The sequence below is a fragment of the Hemibagrus wyckioides genome, linkage group LG03, assembly GCF_019097595.1.
Source record: "Hemibagrus wyckioides isolate EC202008001 linkage group LG03, SWU_Hwy_1.0, whole genome shotgun sequence".
Taxonomy (NCBI): Eukaryota; Metazoa; Chordata; class Actinopteri; order Siluriformes; family Bagridae; genus Hemibagrus; species Hemibagrus wyckioides.
Genome location: NC_080712.1, coordinates 26,067,036 through 26,082,645, shown reverse-complemented (window position 1 = coordinate 26,082,645; position 15,610 = coordinate 26,067,036). Strand labels below are relative to the sequence as shown.

The window sequence follows — 15,610 nt, the reverse complement described above, 5'->3', positions numbered from 1 at the left end:
ATTTCAACTAAAAAAAAAAGGTTTCAAAACCTCACATTGCACCTCATTTAACAAAGATGCAAAACAGATTTATTTGGAAGTTGTTATTATGAGCACTTGTTATTCATGAAATCCTATAAATTCGTAAAAACATTTATATCCTGTGCATGCTCCTGAGTGTGGGCACATTTTTACACACAAGAAGATTAAATGGAAACCTTGACAGTTCAAATTTGCAAAGGTGTTACTGCATCTTCATATATGGCTTATGCTCTCAAGTTGCTTATTCGTTTTAATTACAAACACAACTTTGATATATATATATATTTTTTAAATCTTGTCATTTCATATTAATAGCATTAAAGAATATATCTATATAAGAATATATAATCCATCTGAAAATGGAGATATATATATATATATATATATATATATATATATATATATATATATATACACACACACATACACACACACACACACACACATATACACACACACACACATATACATACACTCAGGGGTTGGACAATGAAACTGAAACGCCTGGTTTTAGACCACAATAATTCATTAGTATGGTTCAGGGCCTCCTTTTGCGGCCAATACAGCATCAATTCATCTTGGGAATGACAGATACAAGTCCTGCACAGTGGCCAGAGGGATTTTGAGCCATTCTTCTTGCAGAATAGTGGCCAGGTCATTACGTGATGCTGGTGGAGGAAAACGTTTCCTGACTCGCTCCTCCAAAACACCCCAAAGTGGCTCAATAATATTTAGATCTGGTGACTGTGCAGGCCATGGGAGATGTTCAACTTCACTTTCATGTTCATCAAACCACTCTGTCACCAGTCTTGCTGTGTGTATTGGTGCATTATCATCCTGATACACGGCACCGCCTTCAGGATACAATGTTTGAACCACTGGGTGCACATGGTCCTCCAGAATGGTTCGGTAGTCCTTGGCAGTGACGCGCCCATCTAGCACAAGTATTGGGCCTAGGGAATGCCATGATATTGCAGCCCAAACCATCACTGATCCACCCCCATGCTTCACTCTGGGCATGCAACAATCTGGGTGGTACGCTTCTCTGGGGCTTCTCCACACCATAACTCTCCCGGATGTGGGAAAGACAGTGAAGTTGGACTCATCAGAGAACAATACATGTTTCACATTGTCCAAAGCCCAAGATTTTCGCTGCTGGCACCATTGAAACCGACGTTTGGCATGGCAGCCCGGCCATGTACGTTGACCCTGTGGAGCTCCCAACGGACAGTTTTGGTGGAAACAGGAGAGTTGAGGTGCACATTTAATTCTGCAGTGAGTTGGGCAGCTGTGGTTTTATGTTTTTTGGATACAATCCGGGTTAGCACCCGGACATCCCTTTCAGACAGCTTCCTCTTGCGTCCACAGTTACTCCTGTTGGATGTGGTTCGTACTTCTTGGTGGTATGCTGACATTACCCTGGATACATCACAAAGACTTGCTGTCTTAGTCACAGATGCGCCAGCAGACGTGCACCAACAATTTGTCCTCGTTTGAACTCTGATGTCACCCATGATGTTGTGTGCATTGCAATATCTTAAGCAAAACTGTGCTATTACTCTGCTAATTAAACCTTCACACTCTGCTCTTACTGGTGGAATGTGCAATCAATGAAAACTGGCCACCAGGCTGGTCAAATTTAACCATGAAACCTCCAACACTAAATTGGCCAGTGTTTCAGTTTCATTGTCCAACCCCTGTATGTATGTATATTATACACATACACACACACACATACATACACACACACAACTAAGTTTGGACACACCTTTTAATTCAATGTTTTTTGTTTAGGGATTTATTTTCTACATTCTAGAACAATACTGGAGATTTCAAAACTATGAAATAACACACATGGACTTAAGTAATCCATATGTAATGACAAAAAACAAGTCAGTTGTTATTTTAAGACACGAAGATCAGGTGTTCTGGAATAGTTCTTGCAAGAACAGTATTGTCAAGTGCATTTGCAAAACCCATCAAGCACCATGATGAAACTGGCTCACATGAAGACCATCCCAGTAAAGCAAGACCAAAACTTACCTCTGCTGCAGAGGAGAAGTTCATTTAGAGTTACCATCCTCAGAAATCACCAGTTAACAGCACCTCAGATTAGAGCCGTTATGAAGGCTTTACAGAGCATCAGTAGCAGACATCTCAATATCAACTGTTCAAACGAGATTATTGTGTATTTCGGCCACCTTCAGCATTGTTTTACAATGTAGAAAGAAATAAACACCAGGAAAGACCATGGAATTAGAAGATGTGTCCAAACTTTTGACTGGTAGTGTATATATATAATAATCACGGATAATATACACATTCATTAATCTCTAAATCACTGTGTGCAAGGCAGGAATATACCCTGGATGAAATGCCAGTCCTTTATAGGGTCCCATGTACACACACATTCATATACTTACAGCTACCCACTTTGGCATGTTGGAACTGGGAGAAAAGTGGAAAACCCAGAAGAACCACACAAACAGGGAGAACGTGCAAAATACCACGCAATATTTGTTTTAATTCTGGTTGTATTATGTTTATTTTGCAATATTTTTTTGAATAAATATCAAACTTAGATGTTATTGAGATAAATAGGAAACTGAAAAAAATATTAAATAAAGCTACATATAGAGCCCCTACAAATTTTTGGATGCCAAGTTCATGAAAACAAAAAAACGTCCTAGAAAACTGCCAAACTTACCTAATTGTAGGGTCACTATTTGAGGTAATCCATACACCAGCAAAGTTGTTTGCATAGATCTTGTTCTCAATGAACTGCCCTCTGCCCTTTTCATGTACATATATGCCTCCAGTCTGTCCATGGTGGATTTCACAGCGCACTACTGTGGGGTTGGCATATGCCTTCACTTCAAATCCTGCTATCCGGTTTCTATGGATGTTGCAGCTTTCAAAGTAGCCCTGAAGGGGAAGGAATACAGTCAGGAGACAAAAACCAAAGAATGCTTCATTTATCATAAAACCTTGGTTGCAAAGACATTGTGTGGGAAAAGATACATAATGGCATAATTAAATGAATTTCCTTATTGTAAAGTACTCAAAACTTTAAAAATGCAAGTATGTAGGGTGCACAAACCATTTTGGATTTTGAACTCTCAGGTTTTTTATAGAAGGAGAGGAGTTGGGTTTATGCCATCATATCTTAAATCCAAAGTTAAATTAAATCCAAAGTTGAGAGAATTAGCATATTTTAGTTCAGTAGTGACAGTCAGATAGAAGTTGCAGTTACCATGCCATGGTCAAAAGTAAAGACCCCCACATCTCTTCCATGGTGGATGTGATTCCGTCTAATTATGGGATTTCCATGATTCTTAACCCAGATCCCAGCTAGAGCATTATTGGATATCTCATTATCTTCAAAAATGCCCTGGAACACAAGTAAAAGGTAACATGTTAATGGTTACTGATAATAGCATCATATATAGTCATGTTTCTCTCTTGCATTACGCATAAGCCTGACTCATTAATAAAATAAATTCTATTTTTTTTATTTAAAAAAAAGCTAGATGTTGAATCATTACTTAGAGAAAGTTTGGAATAAAGTCATAGGCTTGTGTTTACCTGCGCATGGTCTGTGATGTAGAGTCCTACATTCTCACAGTCACTGATGTTACAATGTTTGATAGTAGGACATGCCCCCTGACCACTCACACAAACCGCTGAACCCACTGCAGATGAGAGGGCAGTTTTAGTCCCACACAATATACTACAAGCAGGAGGCTGAGCTAAGAAACTTAAAGATCTGGGTTCACCTGTACAAGTGCTACGTATGATGCAGTGGTCAACGTTTGGGCTGCAGTTAACTGTGATCTCTAAACAGTGATGCGCATTGTGATGCTGGGCTGACTTATCATCAGGATTAAACTGCAAGAAAAAACAACCAAGTCTAGCAACATTAAGCCCATGTTATGTACCTGACTTACACCACACTGCTGCTGAATTCTCAAATTTGATTTGTCCGAAAGTGTTTCTTTTTGAATAACAGCACAGCACAGTTTGTAACAATGTGCATGTTTTAATAAGTACTGTACTTGTATAAAGAATATCAATATTTCTTTAAGGAAACATTTTTTAACAAATTATAGTTGTTGTTTCCCTTGTAAGCTCATTTAACAGTCGGAGACTGTTCATTTAGTTCCCGGACACTGAAGAGTTTTCAGAACACAAGACAGTTTCTTGACATTTTTTTAATAAATAAAAAATGAAAAAAAAAAAAAACAAACAAACATACTATTACTACAAAATATTCAGTTCAGGGTGGTAATTATTGCTGCTATAACAGCATTCCCCACTATGTTTAATTACTTGGCAATTGTGGTGATTCCTATTTTCTGCCAGAAGTTATTATAGACATTACAATTGAATTTTTACCTTTATTGTCATATAGCCAACAAATGCATCTTCTGACCCCTCCATGAAAACAAATGTTGAATCTCTAGTGTTTTCAATGACAACTTTATCTGCAACTTTCCCTGGTGCTGTGGTAGAAAGAACAAAATAGATCTCTATCCAGTAGAGGTTGGCATGGATTTCCCACAGACTTACATATCAGTACATACATACCTGCACCAATCATTGTGATTGGTGACTCAATATAGATCCACTCATCTGTGTAAATCCCTGAGTGGACAAATATAAGCCCATCAAAATGAGCCTCCTGCACCCCACCTAATGCATCCTCAATAGTGTCGTAATACTAGGCAAAGAAAGAGAAAGAAAGAGACATAAAAAGAAAAAGACAGACATGCAGAAAGTGTAAAAGAGAAATACACAAAGAGAAAGAAAAACCAGAGTGTGTGAGAGAGAGTCTTAAGCAGAGGCCTGAAAATATGAATAGAACTCAAAGTACAGAACATCTCCATTAAAAATACTTACCAGCATATTCTCCCTCCCTTTATATCTGCCAGGGTTACTGTAAAAGTGTTCAGCAAACCCTGGCTTCACATGTGCTCCCTTATACTGGAAAAAAGTACCACAGACTTCAGTCACGGTCTCACTGATAACACTTTTTGTAAATTTTGTACATAATCTCTATTAATGCTCTCTCCTCCCCCTTTGTAGACTGCCTTTGCACAAAAGTCAGCTGGCAACAAGTTATTTAACCATGACTGAGACAACAACTGAGAAAATTGATAAAACTACTAAAATTGAGTCAAGAACAGTCCATTATTAAAACCTGGAAGAATAGTGGTGAACCATCATCCAGGAAGTGTGGTATGAAAAAAAAATCATGATCAAAGATCACAAACGTTTGGTGAAATCAAATTGTAAATGGAAAAAAAAAAAAATCACAACAGGAGTACTTATGTTTAATAGTGAAAGTAAGAGCATTTCCACATGCACAATGTAAAGAGAACTCAAGGGATTGGGAATAAACAGTTGTGTAGCCTTAAGATCTCTGGAGCAATGGAAAAAGTTCTCTTGAATCCAGATTGACTGGAACATCAGGGTAAATGAGAGGCAGATATGATGCACACATCATGCCTAGTGCCTATCATACAAGTCTGTGGGGGTAGTCTTATGTTCTGGAGGTGCTTCAGTTGGTCACGTCTAGGTTCAGCAACATTATGTGCAAAAAGAAATGAGGTCAGCTACCTGAATGAGTACAGAACAGGTTAGATCAATGGATTTTTCTTCCCTGACGACATGGCATATTCCAAGATGCCAAATACCAGGATTCATTAGGCGTAAATTGTGAAAGAGTGCTTCAGGAAGCATGAGAAAGAATTTTCACACATGGATTGACCACCACAGAGCCCAGGTGTTAAATCCATTGACTACCATGATCAATACACGATCTTGCTAAGAAATTATTGCAACTCTCATCGGAAATTTATGTTTGGCCATTGCATAAGCTTATCAAAGCAATGCCTTGGCAAATGGGCAATGTAATCAAAGCAAAAGGTTCAAAAGGTTCCAATGAAACAGTAGTGAGTGTGACTTTTTTTTTGGCTGGGCAGTGAATACTGGTGCATATTTTAAATATTGCAAAGCTGCAAAGTAACTGAGCCACAGAACAAACAATGTATAACACTGACTGACATAAAATGCACATGACAAACATGAAACTTAATTATGGAGCTTTCCTGAGTGGCATCTAAATTAACTGAGTTTAGTTTGGTTTAGGGAATTACAATGATTAAAAAAAGAACAATTACAAAAAAATAAAAATTAATTTACACAAAAGATAAACATTACCAGCTGCTGAAAGCTCTCCTTCCATGGATTGAGCTGCTCACACTCCTCTGGGTTAATTTGGTAAAATTTTCCTGAGTCTGGATGCATCATTGGATGGGCGTACTCAAAAACCTCTACATAGAGTCTCTTCCTGTCATCAAACCATTTTAAAGAGCACCACTTTAGATTGATTACAGTTTAATGAATTTGCTAGTTATCCAAAAAGATTCTGCAGAATGGACCTATAAGATCAGCTTGTGTTATGAATAATAATTATTTTTACTTAGCGTATTGATTAAAAGTTAACCTCTGCTGAATGACCTGAGGGAATTTAACTAGATTTGTCAAACAGACAACTGTTAATGTTTGAATCTAAATTAAAGTCAAAGCAATCTCACCACAAAATGGGGTCACTGGCCAGTTCACTAAAACGTTTACACACACAAGCAGCCCGACACAGATCTTGCTCCAGCAGATAGGAGAAGATCTTCAGTACCACCTCATCGGGAAGCCTCACTTGCAGGTACTGTTCTGCTGGAGCAGCTGGGATGATGACAAATCATTAAAAGCCCACAGATCATGTAATCAGTAAACACAAATAGAATACAGTTTCTTTTAGAGCACAGATATAATACAGATTTTCTTTACCTGTTACGTGTTGTAATTTCCCAGACACCCTGGCACGCTTGGCCTGATGACCAAAGATTTCTGTTGTTGATGTGGAATCACACTATCAGGAAAGAAAAATCATATATACAAACTTTTACACTGAGCTAACACTTAAGAGACACAGACATGTATTTTACAGTTTCAGTAATTAGCACAAGCACAGATGTATCTAAAGTCTATTACTTAAAACATAGACTTGTAGTTGTTTTTGTCCTTAAGCTGCTCTCTGTTTAGAGCTTTTAAAACTCAGACATCTTCAATAATTGCCAACTTTGTGCTGATATAACCACAGCATTACTTGCCTCCATGTTAGTCTTGGCTGGATACACAGCTCTTTTGGGTAAAAGAGACTTTCTTCGAAGTTGATAAGGACTGTTCTGAGCTCCTGGACCAGATTCTTCAGCAACCATGTCTCCTGCAACTTCCTCATCTGTAAGAAAAAGAGAAAAAGCATGTAATTTACAATAATAAGCTTTAGCACCAAAGTGATGTACATTTAAGATCAGAAATGAAGCGATCAAGTGTATCATAAAATATGCATTATAGTTAACAACTCCAAAGCCAGCATAAGTTGCAATATTAAATTCCTTTTCCTTAAAGGGCACTTAATCATCAATTATGTGTACTCGGCAAGAGAAATTTGTTTTCAAATGATCGACATATCTGCTTTACAAGTTTCTAGTAAGTTTCTACATTAAGGGCCACCTATTTACAAAAATTAATATTAAGATTAATATGATCTATAGATGTCAAGATATACTCAAGACCTTTTTATGGCTGCATCCCAAACCACATGCAATGCACTAAATAGTGTTCCTATTGACAACTGATATATTGACATGCAGGTAAGAATTTGGAAGAAAAATTGTGTGACTTGATCATCTACTCAGTGTTACTGTATATGTTTTTGTGACTGGGAGTACAATGTGAAAGAGCAAAACCTCACACTTAGATGAGATCCACCTCTGATCCTGTTTAGGCATTGCCACCTAATTGCTGATGCTAAGGTTTACTTGCTGTACTTATCACACACAAGGCACAGGGCCTACAGAACAAGCCGATTAAAACAGATTAACATTAGCTAACTAGGAATAACAGAGGGACTTCTTTGAAAGGGAAAGGATTCTCTTTACTTGGTTCCCTCTACCTAGGTAAATGTCAATGTTTGGAACAAGTTCTCCAAGTGGCATCTCCAAGGTTAGACATGATGACATATGCATATGAAAACTCCAGTGTTATTTCTATGTCTAGTCCGACGATGTTTGATTTCAGTTGGGAAAAGTGATAAACAGCAGCATTTTATCATTTTGAATACCGCAAAACACCTTTAAGAAGCAAAATTCATCTTGGCAGTATCAAGATATTTCTATTGTTTATTCACTAGGACCTCTATCCCCTATTATAGTCAATGCTGCAGCAACAGAGGTAGTAACATACAGCACACAATGTTTCTCAGCAGAAGCCTAACTGCCTCAAAGCCTGCTGATTTGTCCAAAAATGTAAGCTAAATCAGGAAGCTTTTTGGAACTTGTCAAACACAGGGACCGCAGAGTTAGTGAAAATACTGAAATGACCTGTAGCACACTACTATGCAACAGAACAGCAGATCTCTAGGGTGGCCATCCGAGGGCAGTTACAGTAAATTGACATGTGCTATACTTGATATACAGTAAGTTACATTCACATCCAAAACAATTTATAACAATTCAGAAGCACATAATTTGTTATTATTAATTTCTAAAGAGATGAGGAAATAAATGAAATAAAATCACATTTTACCTGATCCTCACAATTAAATTAGTAAAACATGCCATTCAGGTGGATGTCACACAGCAGTAGAATGTTGTTTTACTTGATTATTTAAAGCACATTGTACAGTCAAACTATTTTTCAAAAATCAATAACATTTGCCATGAAAAACCCATATGACAATGAAAAGATTAAAATAGCATGTTAACAATAGCACGAAAAAATAACACGCTTAATATTATAAATCCTGATCCATCTCATGCCTAGTATTGAGAGGTACATCTGTAGCTATAACACCACACTCAGTATAGAAACCAATACACTCAGTACAGCAATGAGGTCCGAATGCATTATGGCATATGGGCTCACCATTAGGCTTATGTTTCCCATACGAGTCCATATGCCTGCACTTGGGTGTTGAGCAGGCCGGAATTCCATTACTTTGAAATTGATGGCTTTGATCATCATACATTAATACACTAGGACAAGTACAGCAGAGATATTCAGAAAATGCACAGTTCTGTTGACATGACTGGCACACCAAGTCAGCTGTTGGCTGGTTAATTTCAAGTTCAGGTGACCCTTAACTGGCCTGGGTTGGCCTTGGCACTTCTTAGTGTATCACAGGTCAAATCCCTGTGATTTTTTTTTTTTTTTTTTAAAAAGCAAAAAGCACTGGAAACATCAAAGCTGGGCAAAACCTCCAGACTGTCCATTAATAAAACTCACTGCTAATCACCTAGTCTACTAGGTAAAGTAAAAACTGTATTTCTATAATGAGGACAAATCTTGAAACCTAATGTAATAGTCTGCAATTCTTTCCCTGCAAATATACATGCAATTACCTCAGTTATGACAATAGCATATTTCAAACAAGAAAACTTAATAGTAAAGTCTGGAACGGTCTTCCAATTTATGTTCAGGATTCAGACAGAGTTCCAGAGTTTAAGTCTAGGCTCAAAACATATTTTAGTCAAGCCATTTGTTATTGTTTTTCCTTAGGTAATGGAGCAGAGCTTGAGGATTCACAGGCATAGATGTTATGGTGATGGTGTTACATTTTGGCTCTCACTCACCAGTGGCTCTGACCCCTTCTGCTCTCTGGACCTGACCTGCCTGATCCATCTTGAAGCATTATTTCAAGTTAGAGTTCTCATCACCTGAAAACCACTTGCCACTGATGGTGGCCTCATATGGTCAGTCTAAAGATCGATTAGATTACTTGACCATACTTAGACCATAAAGATAGAATGCAATTGCTATAAAAATTTGTGTTATGATGGCCTAGGACTACAATTGCTACGACAGACTTAGGACTAAAATTGTTACGAAGAGTATAGCACTCAAGTCAAATCAGTGAACAGGTAACTTCAACAGAACAGACTTCATGTTAAAACTATAAGGAATTCAGTAATAATTCTCATTCTTGTATTCATAAGTTGCTTATAAGCTCAGACAAATGCACAATTGCACTTTTTGACTATATTGTATACAGTTATAGAAGGGAATTATTTATAACTGCACTACCCAGGGTCACTTAGAGCAGGACAGGTTCTGTTTTGAGTCTGGTTCCTCTTAAGGGTTTCTTTCTCATATCATTATTTTTTGCCACAGTCACCTCTGACTTGCCCCTTAGAGATACATTTATAAATGTACAATTTTTATATTTCTGAAAAGCTATATTATGACGATATCCATTGTTAAAAGCATTATGAACAAAATTATTATGATGTCCATAAGGATGGACAAAAGGAGATTAGTAATAAAAAAGAAGAGATATTGATATAATGGAAACAAAATGACTAGAAATATATAGAGCTAATATCAAGTGTCTTGAAAGTTTGTACCTAGAAAGCTAAAGAAGAAAAACGCAGGAAGTATCTGATCAGAATTTAAATTTACTGATCTGATTGACAGACATTCTGTAACATGTAGTGGGCATTCTGAGGGTTGATCCAGTACATAATTATTTTTATGGAACTTGTCCATATGTAAAAGTAATATAATGCAATGCATTTATATGAAAAACATCATAGTACACATGAAAAACAACATAGTACACAAAATCAGGTGAACAATGCAACAACAGTTTCACCCATTTGCATTCTTTGGTTAGACAATCAAATTTCTGTTACAAGGTGTTATAGACACAAGAACAGTTTAAAAATATATTGATATTGATGAGAAAAGCTAACAACGAAGTAATGTGTGCTATATTACTCTTATGAATCCACTGGCTTTCATAACTGTACAGGCTAATGTGTGTGAGATCATTAGCTTAAAGCTAAAATGCATCGAAATTTTGTTTCTATAATATTAAAATAAACAGATTATAAAGCCAAAACAAGGCTTCAATCATTAGGAAGAAAAATAGCTGCCTAAGACAAAAAAGAAATTAGGAATTGGATGTTGGTTGGAATCAGCTGTGAATTTGTCTGCATGCATAGTATTCCAGCTCAGACTTCACTCATCACACTTCAAATTAAGGTATGATAGAAGTCCAGTAATAAGCAAGAACAACTAGCCAATCAAGAGACCGACAAAGCGTGAGAAAGAGCAGCTGTAAGAATAAACAAAGCAAACGTCAGAAAAAGTGAGAAAGAATCTGATATGATGATATAAGAGGCTTTTAGTTGTAGCTGAAAGGGCAAGGACTTTATTTCTTCTATTATATGCCAGTCATGCAAATAATAATAAATGACAATCATTTAATTTATACTTGTGGAATTTATCATTACCCAGTTTTGAAGATGTTTAGCTAGAGAATTCATTGTAGCAAGCTAGTGGCTAACGAGTGACTCCTTAATTTGCTCTTCCTTAGTGTTGTACACTGTTATATACTACATGGCCAAAATAAGTCATTTCATTGGGCCACCTTTTGCTCTGATTATGGCACACATTCGCTGTGGCACTGTTTCAAGAACCTTATGTAACGTAATGTTACAACATTTAATTCCGTTCAGTGTCGCACTGATTTCTCACAAAGAGCCTGCATTAGATGATGAGAAAGTCAGGCTGCATGTGTGAAAATTATGTCTCATGCTCCCTAAAGCAATCCTAGCAATGTCATCTTGGAATATGCCCGTGCCATCAGGGAACAAAAAAAATCCACTGCTGACCTGCCAACTAAAGCAGCCCCAGATCATAACAATGCTCCTACACGCTTGTACGGTAGGCAACAGGCATGATCAACAGGCATCACTCTGGAACATGGTAAATCTGGACTTAACAGACCACATGACCTTTTACCATCGCTCCCGAGTCCAAACGTTACGCAAAATGATGCTGTTTTTTTTTTTTTTATTAACCTCACTGATAAGTGATTTTCTTAAAGCTTCACAGCTGTTTAATCCCAATCTCTTGTGGTTTCTTTGCATTTTGCATGTGGAAATGCTCTTACTTTCACTCAAACATTGCTGTGGGTTCTACTGTTTTTATTTTTACAATTTGATTTCACCAAAACTAATGGACTGTTCTTAACCCATTTTTAGTATTTTCAACAATCTCCTAAACTGTTTATTTGCTTGATGCAGGCCAATAATTTGACCCTTTTGAAACAGAGTAACATTTTTTCTAATGACCACAGGATGTCTTCCAACATGGTTGTTTACAAAATGAGAAGCTACCCACAGCACCAGTTAAGGTTAAGTAACCTGTTGCCAGCTGAAACATATTAATCACTGCAGTAATTATCCAATGGAAGGCTCTTACCTATTTGCTTAGTTAAATCCAGGTGGTGACTTTTTTTGGCCAGGCAGTGTATTTACTCTTGTTTTAGCCAGACCTGAGAATAAAATACACAAACTAGATAAGTGAGCTTGTTCTATCTGCCTTATAGCTGCATGGAGCAATGTGCAATTTAGATCAATTATTTTTCATGTCCACACTAAATTTTTCTTTTTTTATTCTTTCTTTTTTATGTAAGACAGTCGTAAAAAGCATTTCACTACATGTCGTACTGTGTATGATTTCGTATGTGACCAATAAAATTTGAATTTAAATGAGCCAGCATGAACAAAAACAAATAATTTTTCGTTAAATGTATGAGTGGTTTGCTAAAGAGCACAAGTTCCATTTGGTCTTTGCCTTGTGAAGATCATAAATATTCTGCTACCAGTGTTGTATTTAAAACAGATAAAATGGATTGGTGTATCCTTATAAATCATAACACAGCAGCATGCAATACTAGATATAACATTCCAAATACACTATTATTCCAGCCATGTTCAGATCCATTCCTCCAACACCCACAACCCATCCAGCACATTTTATAAACAAGGACAATGATGCAAAGCATCAGCAGAGCACCTAGGTACAACAACCTAGGTGAAATGGTTGAAACATTCACTCAAAACATAACAAGCACTTTAAAACCCTGTTTTTCTATATGATACTGATATTAAAACCAAGTTCTGAGTACTGATATTCACAGTAACTAAGCCAAATATATGAAGAATCAGTCACAGCTGTGGTGTAATTTACAGCCATTTGTGTCCATCTTTCATGTGTGATCTGTGTTGGGGCCACATCTTGTATTCAAGGCATAACATCTGTCAAGTTCAGACTGATGCTGATTTCATACCAATACTCTCTATCAGACCAATCATTCTTTTGAGTAACTGGGCTGATTGGTGACTGTGTCAATATGGTGCATATAAATTAAAGATTATGTAGCGCTGAGTATACAAATAAATCCACTTCTAAAATAAAACACCTTACTGTCTGTGACAAAGCACTTTAAACTAAACCAAAGCCTCAGGGTACATCAAGTTAGATGTAAATAGATGTCAAGCCATGTTACAGCGTCGCAGGTGCTCAGCAAACGCAACACAGAAACGTTTTGATGGCCCTTGAGTTATAGAAAACTGACCTGAAAATCAATAAGTGTGTAAATACTGAAATGTTATATCAGGTAAAGAAATGGGTGCCAAATTCCAACTGGCTGCGGATGCTATATGTTGAGCTAACAATTAGCTACAAACTAACTAAAGCAAGCGAAAGCAAGTAACTGTTGCTGTTACAGTGGACCTTCGCACTTAGAGTACACCAAAAAAAGAGATTACTGGTAAATGCAACTATTTGATAAAACAAAGATGTAGATCACATAGGATTAAAGTGGAACCAAAAAAAAAAGCTTGGCCTCTTCTCCAATACAGAGCCACGGTATTTCCTGATGGTTGAGAATTACAGAAGACGCCAGTCTCTTCTTCCTTAAAACCCTGATCACGCCTAAAATGAAAATTCATTAAAAAGAAGTGCTTGGTCATTTAGGCTTGACCTTAAAATAAAACATGCAGCTACCTCTTTCTTGGTTGTTTCTTCCCGGCGGCACCGGGCGCGGCCTCGACACTCGCCTGGGTCTGCGGTTCGCAGCTCTCACCGAGTTCATCTGGGGCTGTTTAATGTTCTAATAACACTAGAACCCGTACTTCTTCAAGACAGCGCTCAATCCCACCCAAAAAAACAAAGCGGAAACCCCAAAACCATTGCACTGTTAAACAGTCAGTGCACCCCTCCTATCCGAGATAGCACAATATTTGTTTTTTTCACAATCCTGCCACTATGATACAGGTTCCTTTTCTGACCCTCTTTGGCAGGAGGAGCCATTTACTCACAGGAACAAGCGACCACACGCGGCCTCACGTGGCCAGGTTCTAACCAATCACAGCGTTTCTTCCTGAACCTGTTAATAGGAATGCACGGTTCGTGCACGGGTTTCTCGGTTCGTTGGAGTGGAATAGAAATTAAGGATCGAGGTGGAGTTTCAAAATTTACCTAAAACCACGGTTAATCTAGCCGCAGCCTTTTTTATTATTATTATTATTATTATTATTATTATTATTGTGCCAAGCACTAAAGTTGAATAGGTGCCCACTTGCATTTATGAGTGCTTTTGGTGCTTGGCCCCCTATTACCATCATCATCATCCTCCTCCTCCTCCTCCTCATCATCATCATCATTATTATTATTAATATTATTGTTGTTGTTGTTGTTGTTGTTATAAAATAGTAAATATTAGTCAACATTTTCTTGTTCTTCTTCTTCTTGTCTATAGCAGCCCATAGAACCGTCTCATAAAAAGTTGTGAAATTTGGTGTGTCTAGAAATTTCCGGCCAAATCTGAACCAAGTGCTGCCAACACTGTAGCGCTACCATCGTGTCAAAGATCTCCAAATTTGGCAGATGTTATCTTCAAAAATGTTACAAAAAGAATTTTGGATACTGCAAAATCTGGCAGTAAAGCCACCAAACAGGATGTGAGGCTGTATCTCAGCAACACCTTTGCACAATGACAAAAAACTTGGTTGGCATCTTCAGGACTATTACCTGATAATGGAACAGATCTCATAACAGTGTGTGGCTCACCAATTCTGTGTGCTTAGACCATGATGCTACTTGCATCTTTAATTATTATTATTATTATTATTATTATTATTATTATTATCATTGATTTTGTTGTTGATGGTGATGATGATGATGATGTTGTTGTTGTTTATGATGTTGTTTGTAAACCAAATCATGAATTACTTTTTCTTTTCTTTTTTTTTTAAAGAATAAATGATTAATTTCACAGAGAAAGTGAAGTGGTGGCAAGGAAAAACTCCCTGAGACAAGGGAAGAGGAAAAACCTTGAGAGGAACCAAACTTAACAGGGAATCATTCGGATGTCACTTGAGAGAGTGATAATAAAAGTCATAATAAATAATAGATAAATGTCTTTTCTACAACTGTATAAAGTCAAGTGGAGTTTTATATCCAGGAGCCACTCCAACAGCAGTTCAAAGTCAAAGTGGTACTATCCACAGCAGTCCCATATGTCTCCAGGCTGTCCACGTGAAGCCATCCCCAGCAGCGGTGAGCACCATCAAGTGACGAGATTCCAACCAGAAGCAGGACATCAGGGTGGATCAGGGAGGTCAAGATAGATGAAGCGGTCACACTGGGAACTTGACAAACTGGGAGATCTGGA

The 15,610-nt window shown here is 37.4% G+C and overlaps 1 protein-coding gene across 3 annotated transcripts in view; it reads right to left on the bottom strand.

Annotated features, from left to right (window-relative positions):
• Nucleotides 1-14,249, bottom strand: part of fbxo11a (F-box protein 11a) — a 21,180-nt gene extending 6,931 nt beyond the window's left edge. The window contains exons 1-13 of one of the 3 annotated variants that reach the window (XM_058381600.1): nt 13,942-14,248; nt 12,352-12,424; nt 7,194-7,321; nt 6,871-6,952; nt 6,621-6,765; nt 6,244-6,373; nt 4,921-5,004; nt 4,609-4,741; nt 4,417-4,523; nt 3,798-3,909; nt 3,607-3,713; nt 3,275-3,412; nt 2,729-2,946 (exon numbers count right to left, since the gene is read on the bottom strand). In XM_058381600.1, coding sequence (XP_058237583.1) covers nt 2,729-2,946; nt 3,275-3,412; nt 3,607-3,713; nt 3,798-3,909; nt 4,417-4,523; nt 4,609-4,741; nt 4,921-5,004; nt 6,244-6,373; nt 6,621-6,765; nt 6,871-6,952; nt 7,194-7,301 — 1,364 coding nt within the window. In that variant the 5' untranslated portion in view covers nt 7,302-7,321; nt 12,352-12,424; nt 13,942-14,248. Of the gene's footprint in view, nt 1-2,728; nt 2,947-3,274; nt 3,413-3,606; nt 3,714-3,797; nt 3,910-4,416; nt 4,524-4,608; nt 4,742-4,920; nt 5,005-6,243; nt 6,374-6,620; nt 6,766-6,870; nt 6,953-7,193; nt 7,322-12,351; nt 12,425-13,941 lie in introns of all 3 variants that reach the window. The other 2 variants (XM_058381608.1, XM_058381592.1) reach the window with 2 other exon arrangements.
• Nucleotides 14,250-15,610: the final 1,361 nt, after the last annotated feature.